Source organism: Staurois parvus, unplaced genomic scaffold (genome assembly GCF_062004578.1).
Source record: "Staurois parvus isolate SC_StPar_1 unplaced genomic scaffold, SC_StPar_1.0 ptg000220l, whole genome shotgun sequence".
NCBI classification, from domain to species: Eukaryota; Metazoa; Chordata; class Amphibia; order Anura; family Ranidae; genus Staurois; species Staurois parvus.
The window spans coordinates 222,948-240,323 of NW_028318016.1; the positions used below are offsets into that span (position 1 = coordinate 222,948).

Sequence of the window (17,376 nt, forward strand, 5' to 3'; positions counted from 1 at the left end):
GCAGGAAATCTCCAATACATGTGGCTGTCAATATAGGGAAATGACAACCATGGAGGACTCTTAAACACAATGGGAAGGTTGAAGGTAGTTTGACTATGATTCAATCACTTCCCACCATCCCAGTCTTTGTTCTGTTTCCAACAGGGAACTGGGGATTTGAGTCTTCTCTCCCCAAACAGCCATGGCTCCCCCAATTTTCAGATGCAGCGAGCAGCGTTGTTTGAATTGTCTGAGCAAAGAAGACATTTTCACCCAAATGGCTTTTTTTTTTTTTCTTCAAAATATCAATGAAAAAAGTGTTGGATTCTGCTGTGCCTATGGACTTAACTGTGACCAGCATGGATTCTAGGAAACGGAATAGGCTTTCTAAAGTGTTTCCTGTATATGCCTTAGTTGGGGATCTTTTGTATGAGGATTGTAAGCATTCAGGAAAAATTGTCCATTTTAAGTAACAATATCCCATTGATTGGGAATTTCTTCTTTCCCTTCAAGTCTTGGGCTTTCAAATCTTCAAAACCGGGTCCCAAGTTCCCTTCGGTGCACCCTCACTGCTGCCAGTGTCAGTGGAGGGATGTCAGCTGTCGGTTTCAACCATCTGGTGTCGGCAGATCTCAGACACCTGGGTTTAGGAATTCGTTTCCTGGGGTTACAAACTGGAGTTTGATATCTGTCCTTCACCTCATTTTTGGCTCTCCTGTGTCCCTGTGTCCCCTCTCGCAGAGCAGAATAGTACAAAGCTGTATTCCAACTTTCGGCACAGCGAGCTTTGTTCCTGGGGAAGCAGGATTTCAGAGATTCTGGTTGAGCCTATTTACAATGCCAAAGCTGAATGGGGACTTCAGACCAATTCTGAACTTCAAATCTCTAAACATTTCTGATTGTCATAAAGTCCTGGATGGAATGCACAAAAGCAGCCCTCTGGCAGGGGTAATTTGTGGCATTGGTTGTCGTAAGGAATACACACTAACACATCCTGATCTTCCTTCCACAGCTGTGTTCTCTTTGATTTGCAGAGGACCAATTGTGTCCTTTTGGGCTGGCCACAGCTCTTGAGTTTTCATGCTGGTCTTGGCTTCAGTGCTGGCCCTGTTGTACTCCCCAATGGATTTACATTCTAAGATACCTGCATGGGAGAGGTTCGCCTTTGCCTTGCAGGAGAACCTCCAGAATATGATATAGGTCCTGCATAAATTCCTTTTAGATTCTCAATTAACAGAAGTTGGTTTTGGAACGATCTCAGCATCTGGAATCCCTGCATATTCACAAAAGAGTTGTGGAAGGTCAAGCATGTGCTTTAGGAAGCCAGCTACTCTTCCTCTGGAAGGGATCTGCTGTGGTAAGGAGAGCCGGCTGTGTGAAGATAGTGCTGGACCCCATACCCCAGTGCTCTACCTGATTTAAAAAGCAAAAAAAAAAAATCAAGTAAAAGTTCCTCTTTAATCACAAATGGTGGGGGCATGTTACAAATATAAAGTAGGTGTTATCCCAATTTGGCCGCAAAAGTGGAAGTGTTCTTTACCCTTTTTTTTTTTTGCATATGTTTTTCAACGGGGGATTGGCGGCCCTTAATTTACTCAGTGCTGTTCACAAAAAATTGTGGCCAAAATCAGATCACCTTCGGGTGTCTACTTTCCAGAAAGGCGTTTTGTACTATTCTGACACTTTTATTTTTCACAGAGAAACGGGATGTTTTCTTCTTCTTCTTCTTCTTCTTTTTTTTTTTTTTTTTTTTTTTTTCTTTTTTTCAAAACGTTTTGGTATTTTTTCTTTGCTATTAAAAAAAAAAATCCCAGCAACTATTTAATACCACCAAAAGAAGTCTCTGTCAGTCTAAAAAAAAATATATATAATACTAATTTTGGGTACAATGTTGAATGACACCATAATTGCCATTATAACCATCACTGGGGTGAAAATGGAAAAATTGTCTAGTAATTAAGAAATATTACATGCTGATACTCAAATAGTTTGTTTTGGCCTTTATTTTTTGAGACTGTTGGTAGGTTTTTGGTTGTCATGGTATCATCCCCTTATTTACTGCTTTGGTAAGTCCTATTCATTATGCTTTGAGGAACTGTGTCCTGTACTGTATGATATATTTCTTTTATGTACCTGTAAAATCCTTTTTTGGTGAACAGTGTAGAGCACAGGATCGCTCCCCTCTGTGACTTTGGTCCCAATATTGCCTACTAGAAAACTGAGGCTTGCATGGTAGTTGGGTTATGTGAGCGTGTGTTAAAGTGGTAGTAAAGTTTGTTTTTTAACTTGTACCTACAGGTACGCCTATAATAAGGCTTACCTGTAGGTACTGCAAATCTCTCCTAAACTTGCACTGTTTAGGAGATATTTACCTTTGTAGAGCAGCGGCGCATGTGCTCTGAACAAATGGCATGCCCATGCCGTTCTTTCAGGGCTGTGTGTCCTAAAATGTGACTCGCGCGCGCGTGATAGTGATGTCATGGCGGCTTGGCCATTCAAGCCGCCGGAGCCTGCGAACCTGGAAGAAGGACTAAGTGAAGATGGAAGCCCTGTCAGCGTTGACAGTGCGCCACTGGAGGGCTTCATTTTAAGGTACGTTTCACATAATGTGTTAGCATACTAGCACATTACAGTAAGCCTTTGTCTTGCAGGGGAAAACTCCCCCACTAGTTTACTACCGCTTTAAAGCTTAGAGTTGCTTTGCCAGTGTCCAGTCACCTGAAGGTGTGGCATATAACCCATCCCTTATGATTTGAAGACCTGCGTCCTGCACTGTAATTAAAGAAAAGGATTTTACAAGTATGTATTGAAATTTTTTTTTCTTTTTTTTTTTTTTTACAGAGATGGCTGACTGAACAAAGAGCTCAGTGTCCACACTGCAGGTAAGTAAAGGTCCTTTCTCCAACCAGTTTGTGAAGGTTCTCGTTTTATCAAGGTTATGGCATAGCTAGTAGTTTTAGTCACATTCAATTGGACTTGTTCTGTAAGCTTAAAGACCTTTTGCTGCGTATCCAAGCAGTTTCTTTAGGTTTCCAACCCAGTCCTTATCAAAGTTCAGTCATACTGAGTAACGTTTGTGTTAAACTTTGGTGGGCAGCTCCTAGTGGCTCTCCTGCGGTGCGCATATACACCGCTTGGACTTACTACCCTGAGAGTTCTGGTGCAACCTTGTATTTTTTCATCACATTGACTTCTTTTTCATGACTTTGATTAATAGTTTTGCACAAGATAGCATATGGTCCTCTTGAACACCTGATGATTTTTGGGTTGAATTTATATTTTAATGTAGTCAATCTCCCTGGAGAAGCTTTAGGAGGCGATACATGTGCGAGTATCTACCTAAAGCTAAAATTAATCACCAGGACTACTATTATGTTGCAATATTTATTGTCAATTTGATTTTGTGGAACCAATATATTATGTTTTTAGCTTCCTTTGTTCATACCTAAAAAGTCCCACGATAAAATTTCCTTTGTTTTTAATCAACTATGATGGGGACAGAGATAAATATAAAGAAAAAAATGCCATTGAAATTAGGTGTAATCACCATATCAGAAATAGTCCCTGACTCACCCAATGTATAGGGTGTGGATTTTTAAACCAAATAACATATCAAAAGAAATTAGCAGCTGACAAGAGCAGACCTGCCATAAAGTGGTATATTACAAATCCTATGTGGGGTAATGATTACTAAATTAATGAATGCAAATAGTATTTATTAAGATCACATGGATCATGAAAATGTAGACATTACATCATGATGAACAGTATTCAATCATAAAAATAAAACCAAGAAACGTTCTGCGTTTTCCACTTAGCTGCGTGAATGACTAATGAACTAGATAGAATAGGCAAAGACTACTTCTGTATTCATTAATGAAAAGTCCATGTAGAGAATCCAGGTATAAGTAAATCTTCCATATTTGAATCTGTGTCCTTTTCAATTCCTCTAATAAGGTAGTAAAGGCTTGTGTAGCAAAACTCCTGGACAATAAATAAATGAATGAACAATGAGTACATGAAGTCCCTGAAATAACTATGTTTCTGTCATAAATCTCCTGCTTCAAAATGATTCCTAAATAACAACCAAGTGGCTTCAAAAAGACATTGAGTAAAGTACTTGATTAATACCTTCTTAGTAGATAATCAGCATCATATGGGTGAATAACTGCAGATTCACAATGTATGGCCATTACCGATTGGCCGATATTCAAACAATTACAGTGGTTTGGCTTCTAGAATGAACAAACCTTTTTTTGAATCAAACTATTAAAAAGCATCAAAAAGATGAATGGCTGGAGTATATAGTTACCATAATAGAAACCATGATACCATATAGTTACCTTAATAGAAATCTATCAGTGGAAACACCATGGTTTCTATTATGGTCAGTGGCCTGTAATCCACACCTGAACCTGAAGTCACTGCTCAGAAAACGTACATGATTCTTTTTCAAATCTCACTGAATCTGCACCAGACATACAGTGAGGAACAGAAGTATTTGAACACCCTGCGATTTTGCAAGTTCTCCCACTTAGAAACCATGGAGGGGTCTGAAATTCACATTGTAGGTGCATTCCCACTCTGAGAGACAGAATTAAAAAAAAAAAAAAATTCAGGAAATCACATTGTATGATTTTTAAAGAATTTATTTGTCTTGCACTGCTGAACAGAAGTATTTGAACACCTGAGAAAATCAGCGTTAATATTTGGTACAGAAGCCTTTGTTTGCAATTACAGAGGTCAAACGTTTCCTGTAGTTCTTCACCAGGTTTGCACACACTGCAACAGGGATTTTGGCCTACTCCTCCACACAGATCTCCTCTAGATCTGTCAGGTTTCGGGGCTGTCGCTGAGCAACACGGAGTTTCAGCTCCCTCCAAAGATGTTCTATTGGATTTGGGTCTAGAGACTGGCTAGGCCACTCCAGAACCTTGATATGCTTCTTACGGAGCCACTCCTTAGTTATCCTGGCTGGGTGCTTCGGGCCGTTGTCATGTTGGAAGACCCAGCCACAACCCATCTTCAATGCTCTGACTGAGGGAAGGAGGTTGTTGCTCAAAATCTCACAATAAATGGCCCCATTCATCCTCTTCTTAATACAGAGCAGTTGTTCTGTCCCCTTCACAGAAAAGCACCCCTCAAAGCATGATGTTACCACCCCCATGCTTCACAGTAGGGATGATGTTCTTGGGATGCAACTCATCCTTCTTTTTCCTCCAAACACGACGAGTGAAGTTTAGACCAAAAAGTTCTACTTTGGTCTCATCTGACCACATGACTTTCCCCCATGCCTCCTCTGGATCATCCAGATGGTCATTGGCAAACTTCAGACGGGCCTGGACATGTGATGGCTTGAGCAGGGGAACCTTCTGTGCAATACATGATTTGAAACCATGACGGCGTAGTGTTCTACCGACAGTGACCTTTGAAACTGTGGTTCCAGCTCTCTTCATGTCATTGACCAGCTCCTCCCTTGTAGTTCTGGGCTGATTCCTCCCCTTTCTTATCATCAGTGATACCCCACGAGGTGAGATCTTGCATGGAGCCCCAGTCCAAGCGAGACTGACAGTCGTCTTTAGCCTCTTCCATTTTCTAACAATTGCTCCAACAGTTGATCTATTTTCACCAAGCTGCTTGGCAATTGCCCCGTAGCCATTTCCAGCCTTGTGGAGGTGCACAATTTTGTCTCTGGTGTCTTTTGACAGCTCTTTGGTCTTGCCCATGGTAGTAGTTGGCGTCTGACTGACTGTGGGGTGGACAGGTGTCTTTACAGAGCTCAGACAGGTGCTACTAAGTTAGGTTAATGAGTGGAGTAGAGGTGGACTTTTTAAAGGCACAGTAACAGGTCTTTGAGAGCCAAAATTCTTGCTGTTTCTTAGGTGTTTAAATACTTATGTTCAGCAGTGCAAGACAAATAAATTCTTTAAAAATCATACAATGTGATTTCCTGAATTTTTTTTTTCTAAATTCTGTCTCTGAGTGGGAATGCACCTACAACCTGAATTTCAGACCCCTCCATGATTTCTAAGTAGGAGAACTTGCAAAATTGCAGGGTGTTCAAATACTTCTGTTCCTCACTGTATGTGAACAAGAATCCTAGGAAGCAATGTTATTTCACGTCACGCGGATTGGATGCGGTTCAAACCGCATCCAATCCGCATATATGTGAACCAGCACTTTGTGTTAAAATGTTTATATATACAATAAAGAAAATCAGTGATGGCCTTTTAATATTAATATTTTCCCCCTTTTGTAAATTGCACTATACAATTGTCATATCACATTCATTATTATTTAATTTTCCTTCCAGGGCTCCATTGCAACTAAGGGAATTGGTTAACTGTCGGTGGGCAGAAGAGGTTACCCAACGGTTGGACACACTACAGTTGTGCAGTCTTAACAAGCATGAGGAAAACGAGAAGGATAAGTATGTGGAATAGTTATATCCGATATCTCACTTAGTTTCAATGGCATCTAGCGTCAGCAATTGTTATGCTCTCGTTTATACTAGTAAAGGGGGGAAAAAGAAGGTGTGATAATATCCCATAGATATGTCATTGAAAGTTATAAGGGATTCTGTTTGAGTAACACCAATTTAATCTACTCACATCTCATGAGAAACTCTAAATTTAGGATGTAGCTTTATGGTAGGTGCCAAGTGCTATTTAGATCTGTAGCCATGCATGCAGTGGTTTCTAGTCCTGTTATTCGAATCTCTCCCAAGAGAAGACAAGTGATGCAGCAGTAGTTGTGTGCTCCTTATTTGTGCCCTTTTGTATGAGAGTTCTGTTAGCATTTCCCAGGATGATGCTTGGTGACTGGGGTTCTTACTAGCAGTGTTAATGTTTTCATTTTGGGGTATTGGAGAAGTTCGTGCAACCCTTACAACTTCCTTCCTTAGGAACAGCATAATCTTGGTCTGTGGGTGTGGAAGTTCAATACGACCACCTGGCTTACTTCATAACATAACGTTCACAACAGTGTCCCTAAGGGCCAGTTCACACCATAGGAATGCAGTACAGATGCATTTCTGCGTGCGTGTTTTTGATGCATTCCTGTTAATTTTTCCCTTTTTTTTTTTTCTTCATTGTAATAAGGAGATGTGTTCCAGCGCATTGTTGGTACATTTTTGTATGCCTTTTACTGCGTTCCAGTATAGTTCAGTACAGAAAAAATGCAGCAGGTTCTACTTTTTTTTTTTTTTCTTTCTGGAACTGAAACGCACTGGAACTGACCACACTGGCTTGAACTATGCTATTGGAAACCATATAGCCTACTATCCATGTGTTTTTGATGCAGAAAACTGGACTGCATGTGGTTTGAACTGGCCCGGCTGTGAACCCAAATCGAGTCTCTGAGGTGTTTGTGATTGGTCACCACATGACCGTGTAATAAATGTAGCTTAGCTTGTCCCAAGTGTCAGAAACAAGTACTGTCTGTGATACTTTTTTTTTATTAGCACTAACATACAATTTGCAGGACAAGCTTTTTCGGGGTATGTCCCCTTCTTCAAGGTGCAAGCAGTACTACTTCTCAAGTTTTAGAATGTTAAAAGAAACAATCTTAGGGGAAACTCCCCCCCCCACAAACAAATGTACACAGGATGGTTATAAAACTAAGATTAGACTAGAGATAAGACAGAGCAAAAGCAAAGACTGGGGGGGGGGGGGTGTTGGGACAAGGGTGAAACTGTTGCATGATGAGTGATGAATCCCATGTCCAAATTAAGGCCGTGATCTTTTGTATTAAATAGAAATATCATTCTTAGTTCAAAAGTTTTCCTTTCCTGGATAGTTTTGAAATTCCCTTTTAAGAACTAAGATATTGAGGTCTTCCATAGTGTGGTCTGGTTGAAATGGTGTCCCACAGGTGTGCAGAAGACATAATCTTTATGTTCCTTGATGGTATGTCTGTGCAAATTCATGCTTGTTTGCAACTTCTGTCCTGTTTCACCAATATAAGATCCTTTGCTACATTTTTTACACTGGATAAGGTACACAACATTACTGGAGGTGCAGCTGTATACGGTAATCCGGTGATAAGATCCCTTTTGAGAGTCTGACACTCTTTGATTGAATAATTTGTTTTTACAGTTTGCGTTTTTTTTAGTGCAGGATTTGCTTCCATTATTTGTGACATCATAATCAGAAGGAAGCTTCCTACTAATTAGTTTGTCTGAGGTTGGAGAGTTGTCAGCCAGTATTGGGGGTTTCTAGAGTATTTATTTCAGAGTTCCATCTTCTATTATGATGGGTTGTAAATCTTTGATTATTTTTCTTATTCCTTCTAGTGCTGGGTTGTATGTGGTTACTAGAGGTACATGGTTGTTTGTTTTTTTTCTCTTTGTATTGGAGTAGATTTTCTCTTCGGGTTTTCAAGGCTGTGTTTATGTTGGAGTTGATAGTTTTGTCCTTTGTAACCTTTTCTTATGGAAGGAGTTTGCTAGTGTCCTGAGATGTTTATCTCTCTTTCGGGTCTGAACATATTTGGTGGCATCTAATGGCCTGACCGTATGATGGGCCATTTAGTGTGTTGGGGATGAAAGCTAGAGCTGTGGAGCTAGTTGCATCTGTCAGTGGGTTTCCTGTATATTAAGATGTGAAGCTTGTCATCCCTGATGTCTACTGTGGGGTCTAGGAAGTTGATGTGTGTTTTGAGTATTCCATTTTTAGTTTGATGGGTGAAAAATGTTGATCAATGATTAAAATTGTTTTAGATTTTCTTCACCTTCTGTCCATATGATGAAAATATCAATATATCGATAGTATCTATGGTTTTTGTTGCATGCTTTTCAGCCATAAATAAATTGGCATATTGGGACAAGCTTGAGGTGATTGTATCTGTATTGGAACCACAGGTGTGAAATGTTTGGTGACCTAGCTAACGTTTTCTATGTAAATTTCCGAATTGTATTCTACTGCAATCTGAAACACTGCCCAAGAACCATGCTGTTTAATATATCACAGAGTGTTTGTTTCTCTCTGGGGTGGGAATGTGATACATTTTTCTGCCCATGATACGATTTCTTCTCACAAAACCTGTGAAATACACTGATATAAGATTGATAGCACATGCGTATGGGGGACAAGTGCACGTTTATAGGAATGCTGAAGTGTATCTGCAATGTTTCTTATGGCTGTTATTAATTATCTTTGTTTGGCTTTGCTGATATTGTGGTAATCTGTTTTTGGGTCACAGTGGGATGTCAGTGTTCTTCTTTGTGTCTTTTAGATCAAAAAGTACCCCTGATCTAGACTGGTAGCAATCGCCTCGTCTAGTTTTAAAACCTGACCTCTTAACTCCCTATCTCTGAACCTGTTTACTGACAATGTTGGTGTATCTTCAGTGTTCTTCCTCCCAAGACTTTATGGTGATATCAGGGCATCATCTGTTGCAATTAATATCTCCATTTGCTTGAAACAGCTCATCTTGTGTTTAACCCCTACTTTTACCCAAATATATTTGGTGCCCTGTATGACTTTTTTGAAGTACATGTTTACCATTATTCTGTATACTTTACCCCTACATGCTTACATGCCCTCAACTACTGAATAGAGGATACCACACCAGTTCCAGACAAACATCTGCACCCATCACACTTCTTTTTCCTCACAGAAATAACACATTGATCACCAGCTTGTATGTTATATTTTCATATCCGTAATCATTACATCTGCTTCTGAACATTTCTATTTGTAAGACCCTTATTTTACTGGGTATAACATCATACTACATCAGACTCCTCTATAGTCCCAGTGAAAATTAAACTTATACTCCAGTGCCAGCAAAAATAATACTAAAAAACTTACAGGTTAGAACAACAGCAGCAATGTAGTTAAGTACTTCCTGTTTGGGCTGTCAGTAAAAGACCTGTTTTCAACATATAAGAGAGTTGTAATGCATTAATAAAACACTTGTCCTAATGTCATTTCAGATGTGAGAACCATCATGAAAAGCTCAGTGTATTTTGTTGGACTTGTAAAATATGTATCTGTCATCAGTGTGCTCTCTGGGGTGGAATGGTGAGTATGCCTAAATATAGTTGTGCTAATTATAATTTTCTCAACTAACTTTTAATTTGTTTGTTGGCTAGTATGGTGCTGGTACCACTACAAATTGTTTTTTGTTAAGGCACTTGCTCTCAATGGTATAATAAAGCTTAGGACATCCATACATACAGTTAGGTCCATATATATTTGGACACAGGCAGAATTTTAGTTTTTTTTCAGGTATTTACCAAAACATATTCAAGCTATAGTTATATAATGGATATGGGCTGAAAGTGCACACTCTCAGATTTAATTTGAGGGTATGTACATCCATATTGGAGGAAGGGTTTAGGAATTACAGCTATTAATAGTAGCCATCCCCCTTTTTCAATGGACTAAAAGTTATTGGACAATTGAATCAAAAGTTGTTTCATGGCCAGGTGTGGGCCACTCCTTTGTTATTTCTTCATCAATTAAGCAGGTAAATGATCTGGAGTTGATTCGAAGTGTGGTATTTGCCTTTGGAATCTATTGCTGTGAACCTACATCATGCATTCAAAGGAGCTGTTCATGTAACTGCAACAGGCCATTGTAAGGCTTCAAAAAACGAAACAAATCCATCAGAGAGAAAGCAGCAACATTAGGAGGGGCCAAATCAATAGTTTGGTACATTCTGAGGAAAGAAGAACGCACTGGTGAGCGCAGCAACATAAAAAGGCATTAACGTCCATGGAAGACAGCAGTGGTGGATGATCACAGGATCCTCTCTATGGTAAAGAAAAACCCATTCACAACATCCAGACAAGCAAAGGACACTCTCCAGAAGGTGGACGTATCATTGTCAAAGTCTACAATCAAGAGAAGACTTCACGAGAGCAAATACAGAGGGTTCAACACAAGATGCAAACCATTCATAAGCCTGAAGAATAGATAAGCCAGATTAGACTTTGCCAAAAAACATCTAAAAAAGCCAGACCAGTTCTGGAAAAGCATTATTTGGACGGATGAAACTAAGATTAATCTGTACCAGAATGACGGGAAGACAAAAGTGTACAGAAGGCTTGTAACAGCTCATGATTCAAAGCACACAACGTCATCTGTAAAACATGGTGGAGGCAGTGTGATGGCATCGTCATGCATGGCTTCCAGTGGCACTGGGTCATTGGTGTTTATTGATGATGTGATAGAAGCAGTCAGATGAATTCTGCAGTGTTTAGAGATGTACTGTCAGCCCAAATTCAGCTGTCTGGGAATAACAGAGTTGGACAGTTTTTAATAATTACAGTGCAGTGAAGCACAGTTTTGCCTTCCTCCTTAATCTAATAATAAGTGGTTTGTTTTTAAGTAAAAAGCCTTTGACAATGATTGGTCTCTTAATATCTTCTAATGTGTAATTTGAGTATATGCTCTGTGATAAATGCATGTTGAAATGGGGGTGGGGGCTTGCGGAATCAGTGTCATTCCCCAACTCCATTCACAATTGCCATTGTTAAAGGGGCTCCAAAGCCTAAATGCTTTTAACCTCAATACATTAAAAAAATGCCCCCTACCTTTCCTATATGCTCCCCTGTCCCTAAACACCTACCGAGCTCCATTTCACTACTCCAGTGCAGTCTCTGGCTCTCCTCACTTCCTGCTTTACAGGAGAACCTAAGGGTAGCATAGCCATCTGGCCTCTAGATAGGGGTTCTCCTTCTACCCTGGGCTCTCTCACTCTTCTGAAACGTACAGAATCCCTCAAATCCCCTGGACTCGCTAATTGCCTTCACTTACATTAAACGCCTCGGAGCCCTGCACGCTACATTAGTGCAAACCCTTTATCGTTATTATATCTGTTTTAAACCATGGCAAAGCCTCACAATGTCACAAAAGGTATCAGAGAGGGGTAGAAGTGGAGAAAAGTGGGGAGAGGTGAAGAAGGACAACAGAGACACCCAAGCCAGGACCTTGGAGCTACGCATCTAAAGGATGGGCGTATTATATCCGCAGAGTCTATATCACTGGAAATGTTTTGTATGTGTCCAAAAGAACAAAGTTTGTGGTTTTTTTTTGTTTTTTTGTTTTTTTTTTTCCATCACGGAAAGAAATGTCAACACATTGGCCAACTTCTGCAAAGTAAATACTTTTTTTTCCTTGATTTTTCTATAGTCTATTTTGCCACTAAACAGAACATAGGTCATTAGTTTAAACTGAGACTTGGTGAGACCTGGAGGTTTAAGATGGAGTAGAACATACCAGGGATCTCTAGGGAAGGAACAATTAAACAGATTGCAGGAGTTTGAAAACATTGGTCCAAAACCTTGCAAGCATGTGAGATAAGTCCACTATGTATGCAAGACATCTCCCGAGGCAGGGCAACAACAGAAGCATGTTCCAGGAAGAGACAGATGAAGATGTGCTAATTGGGACAGTGCCATATACCATCACAACGGCCTTGAATGAGGATTCTGTTGTGGTTATATTAATAGAACAGGAGGCCATTGTAGACCAAATTTTTTAGCAAATTTTCCCTTTTTTTAGTGAATCAAAGTTCTTTCTTTGGAAATTTAAGTGTGGATTGTGTGATTATTGGAGTTATTTAATTGTAAACAAATGGATATAAGTTTGGGAGAAAGAGGTGTATGATGTCAAATGACTTAAATCTTTTTTTAATATATATTCATTTATTTTTTTTTAAGCATGGAGGGCATACTTTCAAGCCACTTGCTGAAATTTATGAGCAGCATGTCACAAAAGTAAATGAAGAGGTGGCCAAACTCCGTCGGCGGCTAATGGAACTCATTAGTCTTGTGCAGGAAGTGGTAAGATTTCATTATACTGCAATACAGGTTTACTATTAGTGACTGAACATCTATCATGTACAGTGAGTGGACTGTGTAATCCTGTCCATCCTTTCCTAACATTTAAAAAAAATAAATATCACAGTAATTCAGTGAACTATTAAGAAATGTACCTAAGTAACAAACTGCTAATGCAGTTTCTTCCAAAGAACGTGTACTTTTTTTTTTTCTTTTCTTTTCTTTACATCAAATTACAAATAAAAATACTGTAGGAAGTCAAACTGTCCCACAGTTGTCACTGCTTGTGTCCTTTTTATGCATGTTCTCTTTGCTAATTACCATTGAGTAACCTATGTTTATATCAGTTTGTTCATTTTTCTTGCACAAGTGTGTGGCATTTTGTTTAAAGCTTTTCAATTGACCGCTTTTTCATAGTGTTATTGCAGAACTGTCTATTGGCTTGTACATTTGCAAAAAAAAAAAATAACAAGCGCTATGAATGGGTGATTGGAAATTAGATATGTGTTTCTTTTAAAAACTTGGGAAAAAAAACTAATTTGATCTTGGTGTGTATAAGAGTGTGATAGGGGCTGATGTATATAAAAAGTATGTCCGCACTATCCTGGAAATACAATTATTTTTAAAATTGTCAGCCAGTTTTGTAAAAGAATTGGCCAGCATAAGATGTAGCCATGAACCTGTTTTGGATTTGTATGATTTGAGGTGTGTAAAATAAAAAAATAACAAAGTCTGTAAAGGTAATGTATGCAACAAATATTCTACACAAGTTCATGTTAGGTCCCCTATATACTACAAATATTCCTTACAGGCTCACGTTAGACCTCCTGATATAGTGCTGGTGAATTACGGTGAATAAAATGAATGAAAAGTAACCTTATCTTGGGTATAGGCCATGGGTTACAAAAATGGTTGTCTTAGCATTATTTCCAGTCCAGACTTAAGCAGGTCCGCACAAACGGCAGTTGTGTCTCGTAGTAGGCTGCTGAGTTTTTGATGACCAAATGATGATGGTCTCTCACTATCCATCTACATGCCTCAAAACCGTACAGATCTATGTCTGGTTTATGTTCAAAGCAAAGACTGGTCAGCTTACCAGTACCTTTCCTGTCTGGGAAGAATTCCAAAATCTTAAAGTATAACTAAAGGCAAAACTTATTTTGGACAGAGTGCAGATGGATTAGAACACCCATTAGGTTTTTTATTGCCGTCTGTGCCCCTGTTAGGAAGATTCACTTTCTCTATTTTTTCCCTGTTTTACCAATGTCATTGAAAGTATAAGAAAATCCCAAATTTTGGGTTGTCCCAAGAAAAGTAATAGATGGGAAATCTTCTAAAAGAAACATGCTTTCTGGTGGCCTGGTGGTCCCTGAGATTATTTTGCAGCGATTTCCTCACTTCCTGTTTTGGATACATGGCAAGAAGTGAAGGTAAATTTCCCCAATGAAACACAGATGGCAAAAAAATGACAGGAGTTATAACCCTCCCTTAGTCTATCCATAATGAAGAAAAATAAATTGCCTGTAGTTCTACTTTTAAAGTGGTAATAAAGCTGGGAAAAAAAACCTTTCCTCCTTCAAGGCAATGCTAGCATATTATGTGAAACTTGTATTAAAACAAAGCCTTCCAGCGGCACGCTGTCACCCCTGACAGGACATTTGCAAGAGGATTAGTGGTTATCTCCATCCTATACCATTGGTGCCTCTACTGGTGTAGAAAAAGATGACAAAGCAAAAAAAAAAAAGACCCCTAATCTTGTATTAAGAGGCAGGGAGCCTACCCCAGTATAGGGCACATATACTCAAGCCAATATGATCAAGTTGCATTAGACTTTCGCAATGAAAGAAAGTAGGTGTGTTTTGGGTACACTTGTTAAAGGTCAGATATCTAGTAAGATAGGGTTGGAGGATGTGGGGAGGTTCACTTAAGGGCAATTTGTCTGCGGACCACAAAGAGAGCACTTGCTACAGTGGTCAGCAGAGGCAGCTCAGAAGAGGAGTCATCAATATAGCCAGTAGATATGCAAGTGGATTAATGGATAGATTCACCTCTAAAAGCCCATTAAGTGTACCTACTACCTTTGCCTGATACTCCTGGAATTCGTGGTACTGTGATAAGAGATGAATGAGAGCCAGGGCTGCCACATCTATCACAGACTAGGACTGTGGTAGCCTGTAGCACAGAGGAATTCAGGGGTTCTATAAACCCTATGAAGGATAAGAATCCTGGGCCTCTACATTCTCCAGGCAAGACAGTCCCCTGACAGTCCCCTTGCTTCGATGCCCCTGTTTCAGTGAGGAAACATTTCTTAGTCCTTGTAAACCTCTGGTTGTGAGCATCACCTGGGTCAGGACATGGTTGCAGGTCTATAGATAGATCTCTGCTCTTTGCTCCCTTCCTGTTGCTTGTCCTTTTTGCCTGTCTTTGTCTCCACACTGCCTTGTAATCTGCATCCAACTTTTGTGGATTTTTGGATTTAGAAGCTGTTGTCTCTGTTCTTGTGGATTGTTTTAGAGGGTTTTACTGCAATTTTCTGCAGTTTTTCAGCCATATGGGGGTATTTACCCCCTCTTGGTGTCCTATTCTGGACCTTATATTCTGCCATCATTCCCTAGGTCTGATTTTTCCAGCGCATTAATGCCTACTGAAATTACTGTGGACCGCTAGCACTTCTGGGTTTTTTTTTTCTATCCCTGCCGTCGCTGGTCTTCTGAGTGCTCTCTTAGGCACTGGACCCATGCTACTCTTGCTACATTCCTAGACCTTTGCCATTGGGATTAATTGGATGATTTAATGGGTGAATATTGTTGGCGCACATTCTGACTGACTAAATGCTGCTGAGTGTACAGGTCTTGCCAAAAGCCCTCATATCTGTTCACAGGCAGGCATGCCTTTTGGTGCAGTTACATGGTCATCTGAAGAACCCTGTCCCTCTATCATTGTATTACCCCAGGAAAAACTCTTTGGCAAACCCTGACTTTTTTTTCAATGCGTCTGAATCAGCATTTACAACAGTAGAAGTATTGCATCCAGATCGGTGCAACCTATGTTAAGCCTTGGAAGCTGTACCTGAACGGACACTGGATCCTGTTTCGACACTGGATTTTGCTTACCTAAACACTTTGTGAAATGTGTTGGGTAGTCTGCCACAGGTTGCTTTCCAGGTCTAGAGCCATGATCCATTCCTTTGGAACCCTGACCCTGAAGATCCCTTCAGGGGGTATGCCCACTATGACGAGCAAAGCCTGGACTCTATATAGGGTCCAGCGTTGTGGACATGTAAACAGGGTCACCCTGGGTCTCTGTTTTATGTGAAAACAAGGCTGTGTTTGGCATGTTTTCACTTGATAGCGTAAACTTTTCAAACTCTGAGTTAATCTCATCAATTCAGAGCTTAGCGTCGAGTTGATGACCAGGTGTTACAGCACCGAACACCGCACACTTTATCACCACTTCTGCCTAGAGCTCTTACAACAGGGGTGCGCAATGCGCATGCATGGAGTCTCAACCTGTTGATTGTGATCTGGACATGCCGACCCGCTATTCTACAGTATGAGTGCTTTGAGCCAGGTCGCCAGCATCAGAGAAAGCAGGCAGCCATGGAGGGAACAGGAGCCACATAAGCAGATGCTTCCTCTGTTGTGCCAGCTCCTGTCCCAGGCAGAGTGATGACAAGTGTCCTTGGCCTGGGCCTTTCTAGTGGCCTGGAGGGTGATGCTAGAAGAGGAAAAGTAGGTCAGTGTATTAAACACATGCACTGCACTTTTGTAGTAGGCATGTTAGCACCTATAAAAGGGTTAACAACTATTGAGCTGCTTTCAGACTGATCCACGAGTGCAGCGCACTGCACCTGTGGCTTTCCTGCAGGTTAGCTGTGATTTGCAATAGACTTCTATCATACCTTGCAGATTTGGTGTGCTTTCTGAAAGCACACCAAAGTTCCTGAATGCAGGACTGGTGTGCTTTCAGAAAGATATGCAAGATATAATAGAAATCTATGGCAAATCACAGCTAACCTGCAGGAAAGCCGCAGGTTCACTGTGCTGCACCGGTGAATCAGTGTAAAGCAGCCTTGTAGGGGGCTCAGAACCATAAGGGCTTGTTTACTTTTGCGCTTTCAAGGGTGGTAAAACCCTATAGTTGAGATGTGTTTTTACAAGCCATGGGAGGCATTCTTCACAATAAGGTAGCCGTGCACCTTTTTTCCTAAGGTGGTTTTCTTGCACCTCAACAAAGACAGTCATTCCATCCTAATGCCTTGCTCCAAAACAAATCTCCTCCTGTCCTTTTACGTGCTCACTCCATGTGGTTGGTGGGAGTTTCCTGGGCATTCCAACAATGGGCCTCTGTAGCTCTGCTTTGTAAGGCAGCCACTTGGTCTTCTGTTCAAAATCAAATTAGGTGGACATCAGTGTTCTGAGGTTGCAGCTTTTGGCTACAAGGGTCTTGCAGCGACCCTCTAAAGTTGGGTCTGTTGACCCTTGTTTTGTTTTAGTTACCGTTCTGTCTTAAGTAGTTGTTGCCCACACTTCATTCATTGTTTGGTGACACCCCAGATTTTATGAATACTTACCCTGTGTTCTGTACTTTACAATTAAGAATAGAAG

At 40.3% G+C, this 17,376-nt stretch overlaps 1 protein-coding gene across 4 annotated transcripts in view; it reads left to right on the plus strand.

Moving 5' to 3' along the window:
* Window positions 1-17,376, plus strand: part of TRIM37 (tripartite motif containing 37) — a 208,325-nt gene that overhangs the window by 40,550 nt on the left and 150,399 nt on the right. For all 4 annotated transcript variants that reach the window (XM_089679183.1, XM_089679179.1, XM_089679181.1 and 1 more), the window contains exons 3-6: window positions 2,821-2,861; window positions 6,293-6,409; window positions 9,917-10,004; window positions 12,650-12,772. In XM_089679183.1, the coding sequence (XP_089535309.1) occupies window positions 2,821-2,861; window positions 6,293-6,409; window positions 9,917-10,004; window positions 12,650-12,772 (369 nt within the window). The remainder of the gene's footprint in view (window positions 1-2,820; window positions 2,862-6,292; window positions 6,410-9,916; window positions 10,005-12,649; window positions 12,773-17,376) is intronic.